This window comes from Rhinopithecus bieti, unplaced genomic scaffold (genome assembly GCF_001698545.2).
Source record: "Rhinopithecus bieti isolate Rb0 unplaced genomic scaffold, ASM169854v2 scaffold_2350, whole genome shotgun sequence".
In the NCBI taxonomy this organism is placed as follows: domain Eukaryota; kingdom Metazoa; phylum Chordata; class Mammalia; order Primates; family Cercopithecidae; genus Rhinopithecus; species Rhinopithecus bieti.
Window position 1 is genome coordinate 984008 of NW_016803902.1, and position 6306 is coordinate 990313.

Below are 6306 nucleotides of genomic sequence, written 5' to 3' on the forward strand. Positions count from 1 at the left end.
GGAATAGAAAGAAAGAAACTTATTGATGTCAGTGGCCAGTCCATTAAGTGGGGAATCCAAAATGAAGTGATGACGAAACACCCAATTAAGTTGCTGAGCAGAAGCCAGGAATCTCAAAATACAGATTCAGGTCCAGAAATAGGCTTCAGTTTTAAGGTCCCAGAAGCCTAGGAACTATCTGATTTACCCCTGGATTTCTAAAGGACACCGTAGGTTACAGATTCTCCATGAATGTTTGTCAAGCTACACAGGAAATATAGTAAGACATAGTCTCTTTTTTTTTCTTGGCAGCCTTGGATTCATGCAGAACCTGGCAGATTTCTTTCAGTGTGGCTGCTTTGGCTTGGTGAAGCCCTGTGTGGTAGATTGGACATCGCAGTACACCATGGTCTTTCACCCAGCCAGGGAGAAGGTTCTTCGCTCAGTATGAAGAAAAGCAACCCAAAACTCTCAGTCTGATTTGTTTTTGTTTATGTTGATGCCCTATAGTTTGAAAGTAATGTAAAGATTTAGAGTTCACCTAAGTCCAAAGGAAAACACTGGTGGTTTTTTAAAGCCATTGGGTAAAAAAAGTTTTCAATAAAGGCACTGCAGTTTTTTAGATTTAGAAAGATGGACTTTTCCAATAAATCTTGGCAGACATCTAAAAAAAAAAACATTTTTCACAAGAAAATGCAAGTTACTTTTTTTGGAAATAATACTCACTGATTATGGATAAAATGGAGTATTTTCAGATGCTATATTGGCTGTTTCAAAATAGTACTATTCTTTAAACTTGTAATTTTTGCTAAGTTATTTGTCTTTGTTGTATCTATAAATATGTAAAAAATATTTAAATAGATGTACCTGTTTTGCTTTCACACTTAATAAAAATTTTTTTTTTTTTGTAGTTGAGACTTGGTTTCTGACACTTAACACTTCTAGAGTCTTAAATTAAGATGTACATAGGACACAAAGAAATTAGTTCACAATTCCAGGAATGAGTTGAGATTATGATTAATACCAGTAAGCAAGATTTAATTTGATTTTTCATCTTACTTAGAAAATAGAACACAGAAAGTCTTAAATTTTAATTACAACTTAGTAACCCCAAAATATTAGACTGGTATGACTATAATTACTAATTTCCCTTGTTCTACAGGAAATGCTAATTCAACTTTAACTCTAGTATAGTGACTCTAGTATAGTATTTATACACCCCTGGGCACGCCACCTTCCTGCTGAACAACCTCCCTTGGGTTCCTGTTGCTCTTAGGGTAAAAGCAGAAATTCTCATTGTGCCCTCCAAAGCCTTGAAGCATATGACCCTGTTTTGTTAGCATTGTCAGCGGGTCACGTTGCGCTCTAATCATGTTGGTCTTTCATTTCAAAGCTCCATTCTTTCTTCTACCAGAGATAAGAGATGCAGATAAGGAAACTAAAGCCAAAGAAGTTTTTATCTTCTCCAGGGTCACAGAGATACTAAATGGGGCTGCCACTCTACAGTCCCAATCACCTAGAATATTGTGTGACACATAGTATTTGTTCAAAAAATATTAGAATTTGTTGAACCAATTTCAGGGTTTTAAGCAAGAGAGGAAGCTATCAGAATTGTGTTTGAGGACTGTGCTTCTCAAGTGGGGTACAGAAGAGCTTTTTCAAGGTATATTCTTTCTCCCTTCTTCTCTTACCAGCTCCTACCAAGTTAGTATTGTGATCCAAATGGTCTAGAGACTTTAAATCAGAGTCACAGGGCCAGGGTGGGTGTCTGGGGCTCACAGTTTAAAATTTAGCTTCTCCATCTCAGACCTTTCACATCAGTCTCTGGGGAGAGAGTGCTAGAATCCTAATGATTCTTACATGTGCACACTACTGTTTGAGAATCATTTACTTAAGGAACCTTACATTCTCCATTCTCTACATTGTGAAAAGTTATTTTTTTAAGTTTGAGAATCACTGTTTAATTGGTATACAGTTGTAGTGGTAAAGAGACCAGATTCTAGGGACCCTGGGTTTGAATCTTTGACCTGCTAATTACTGCATAAGTTACTTTTAATCCCTTTGGGCAAATGACGTAAATCTCTAGAGCCTCAGTTTCCTCATTTGGATTATGTAGATAATAATAGTAAATACTTTGAAATGTCATTATGTGAATTAAATGTGTTAATGTTTAAAAGTGCTTAGAATTATACTTGGCATATAGTAAATGTTCAATAAATGCTGGCTATTAATTTAGAAGTCTAACAGAAAACTGATTACAGGAGAGATAAGCTAGAGGTAGAGAAATGCACCGAATCCACCCTTCCGTGCTCTGTGTTGTATGTTCTAGGGCTAGAATTCTGCAAGCTACAGTTTCCCTGCGGGATGACTTCCCGCTCAAGTCTGCCAGTAGACTGCAAGGAGGAGCAGAAAAGGGACTTATTTCATTCTTGCCAGCTATTCCTCTCAGTGTTGCTCCAATGGTGGCCCTTCGCCCCGCAATGACATTTGGAACCAGTGTCCAACTGTTCTTCCCAAAACCTGCTTCATCGTGCCCTGTTAGAAGCACTAGCAATAACCAGGCAGGGCTCTCTTCTTTGACATCTGACTTCTGCCCCGGGAGACTTCTCTGGGCATCTGAATTATGATAACCCATCTCTTCTCTTAGTTTCTCTAGCCCCAGGAGTGGTAGCTGCCTCTAGCAATTACTATCTCTGTGTTAAGTCAGTGTGTTCCCTTTTACTTTTCAAAATAACAGCACCTGTTTAGCTAATTCCCTCTACTATATTCTCTTTATTAAAATAACTAGTGTGGTTTCTATTTTTCTGGTGAAACTTGACAGATACAGAATATTAGAAATAAGCTGTTATTGATGGTCTAGGCAAGAAGTAATGAAGGCCTGAAGCAAGACAATGACAGTGGCACAGAGGAGCCCCAGCAGGCCCAGATCACTGATTGGATGCGGGGAGAAAAAGAGGAGCCAAAGATGGCTTTGAAATGTTGAACCCAATGAATGAGAGGATGAAGATGCTACTTTGAGAAATAAGGAACACAGTGTGGGGAGACTAGGTGAGGAGTTTGGTGGCTGGGATCTACTGAGTTTGAGGTACTCGCAGGCTCTCCAGTGGGAAAGTCTAGAAGGCGACTGGAAAGAGGCCAGGGCATGGATGGGAACCGTCTGCGTAGATGGATAAGATTGTCACAGGGGAGAGGTAGAAAATAAATGAAAATGGAGAGTCACCTTCCTCACATGGAAAGATGTATGCTAAAAAGAGACCAAAGATAAGAACTAATGCGAACAAACAGACTAAAAAGTGTGAGAGAAAGGAGAAGGGCAGGAGCAAGAGCTTATGGAATATAGATTTAGGGAGCTAGAGAAGGAAGAAGTAACTAAAAGGAGATCAGGTAGAAGGACAACAAAGTAGTGTCAGCCAGGTGCGTTGCCACTCCTGTAATCCTAGCATTTTGGGAGGCCAAGGTGGGCAGATCACCTGAGGTCAGGAGTTCGAGACCAACCTAACCAACATGGAGAAACCCCATCTCTACTAAAAATACAAAATGAGCTGGGCGTGGTGGCGCATGCCTGTAATCCCAGCTACTCGGGAGGCTGAGGCAGGAGAATCGCTTGAACCCGGGAGGTGGATGTTGCGGTGAGCCGAGATTGTGTCATTGCCCTCTAGCCTGGGCAACAAGAGGGAAACTCCATCTCAAAAAATAATAATAGTGTCATAGAATCAAGGGAGGATTCATTTCAGAGAGGAAGCAGTCAACTGGCAGGAACTAAGGAGCGGCTTGAGCAGAAGTTGAGAATAGCTGACGAAAGACGAAAGAGTTTGTGATTAAGAGGTTATTAGTAGGGCCGGGCACGGTGGGGATTGGCAAATCACTTTAGGCCAGGAGTTCGAGATCAGCCTGGCCAACATGGTGGAAACCCCATCTCTACTAAAAATACAAAAATTAGCCAGGCGTGGTGGTGCGTGCCTGTAATCCTAGCTACTCAGGAAGCTGAGGCAAGAGAATCGCTTGAACCCAGGAGGCAGAGGTTGCAGTGAGCTGAGATAGTGCCATTGCACTATAGCCTGGGCAACAGAGCGAGACTCCATCTCAAAAAAAAAAAAAAAAAAGTTATTAGTGACCTCAGTTATTAGTGGTGGTTGAAGATGGAGAGTAGGGGCAAGGAAGACTAAAGAATCTAAAAGACTCTTTAGACTCTTTAGACTAAGTGGAATCTAGTATTACAGTTAGGCTCTGAAAGGAGAAAGAAGAAGGCAGTAGCTTGTGACATAATAGCAAGGTTTAGTCTTTGTTTTATTTTAAATCCAAGACAAACCCAATCATGTTTTTCAGGGCCAGGGGAATGTGACTGTTACGCTATTTTGCCATAACTTCATTCCTTTCTTCAAATATCTATATAGCCACATTGGAGACAACAAATTTAAATCTCTTTCGCAAATATCAGGCAAAATCTTGATCATGCCCCCTGTGACTTAGGATGGACGCTGGCGCCGTGAGAGTGGAATCACTTGGATGTAGCACAGTCTATGTTTCAGGTGTGTAGTAGTCATGGGAGCTCATGCAATAATAAATATCCTCCCAATCTCAGTGGCTTCACACAGTGTTTCTTTCTCATGTTATGGTCTGTTTAGCTGTTAGCAGGTGTTCTTCCATGCAGTGACTCAAGCTGCTTCCCACCTAGTGGCTCCACCATTTCCCAGGGCCTCACTATCCACTGGACTTCTGCAGACAGACATATGGAAAGAATGGAGACTCTCCTGAAAGGTCATGGAGGCCAGGACTTCATTGGCCAAACTCAGTCGTGTGTCTCAGTGAACAGTAGGGGAGCCTGGGAAATGTAGTGGAACAGCATGCCCAAGAAGCGGAGGGGAAGTACAATTGCTGAACCACAATAAGCTTCTTCCTTTGTTTTGTTTTTTTCTAAACTCATTCAATCCAGTAGGTAATAAACTTTTAGATTCTAACAGAATTTGCATTCAGCCTGGCCTATACTCTCCCCTATTTCATTCACTCAACAAATGTTTATTAGGTGTCTACCGTGTGTCAAGCACTGTGAATGACTTGACATGTCACATTCTAACAAGCAGGCAAATGGGAATTCAAAATTTCAATACTCATTTCAACATAAGCGCTATGCTAATTACATACTGGCTATGGGAGTGCAGAGGGGGATTAATTATGCTTGGGTAGTTCAGGAACAATTTGCAGAGGAGATGGCATTTGACCTGTGACTTGCTTAATAGGAGTTCACCAGGCTAAGAAGTTGGATTAGCGGGTAGAGATGGGGGGAGGTTCCCATCTTCCAGAAATTCTAGGGAGAAGGAACAGCATTAGCAAAGGCATGATGAGGTGAGGGTTCTGGGCATATTTGGAAAGCTCCAAGTCTTTGAGTGTAGCTGGAACTTGTGTGGAAGAGATTGTCTAAAGCTAAGTTGAAGGGGTAAGGCCGAGGCCAATTTGTGAAAGTCTTTATGTGATACACTGTTATGGGCTGAACTGTGTCTCTACAGAATTTTTTTATTTGTTGAAGTCCTAACCCCCCAGTACCTCAGAATGTGACGGCCGCATTTGTAGATAGGGTCTTGAAAGAGGTAATTAAGTTAAAATGAGGCCATTCAGGTGGCCCCTAATCCAATATGACTGGTGTCCTTCTAAGCAGTGGAGATTGGGACACAGACACCCACAGAGTAAAAACCACGTAAAGACAAAGGGAGAAGACAGCCATCCCCAAGCCAATGAGAGAGGTCTCAGAAGAAACGAACACTGCTGACACCTTGATCTCAGACTTTAGCCTCCAGAAATGTGAGACGATACGTTTCTATTAAGTCACTCAGTCTGTGATACTTTCTTATGGCAACCCTAACAGACTATTACACATCCTAAAAAGAGGGATAGAGGGGATGTATTCTAGAGACATTTGGAGTCAGAATCCAGGAGGCTTGAGAAGTGAGGCAAAGTGGGGTGAGGAAGAGAGCAAAGCTAAGGATGGCTAAAGTTTTTAGCTTCAGATTTCCTGGGTAGATGGACGGTGGGGCGAGTCACTGTGAAATGCAGCAGAGGAGGAGGTTGCATTGTCCTGTGGTCATTTCTCAAATGTGTCTTACCCCTCAGCAAACCTGGAAATCCCAAGCATAGTGCCAAGATCGCATACTGTTTTAAAGCTCATGAAGGGCCTTGTCCAAGACACTACATAAACAGCACTGAATAAATGCTCATTTCAAAGAAAGCCTTTCCCAGGGGACTTGGAGCATGGAAAAACCCACGGTTTAGCCAAGTATTTTATAGTGTTCTTATCACTAGATTTTCACTTGCTTTCATGTATTCCAAATAATT

The 6306-nt window shown here is 41.5% G+C and overlaps 1 protein-coding gene across 1 annotated transcript in view; it reads left to right on the plus strand.

Moving 5' to 3' along the window:
- ZDHHC13 (zDHHC palmitoyltransferase 13) overlaps positions 1-894 on the plus strand; it is a 54663-nt gene extending 53769 nt beyond the window's left edge. Inside the window, exon 17 of the mRNA XM_017858214.1 lies at positions 292-894. Coding sequence (XP_017713703.1) covers positions 292-430 — 139 coding nt within the window. The 3' untranslated portion in view covers positions 431-894. The remainder of the gene's footprint in view (positions 1-291) is intronic.
- The last annotated feature ends 5412 nt before the right edge of the window (positions 895-6306 follow it).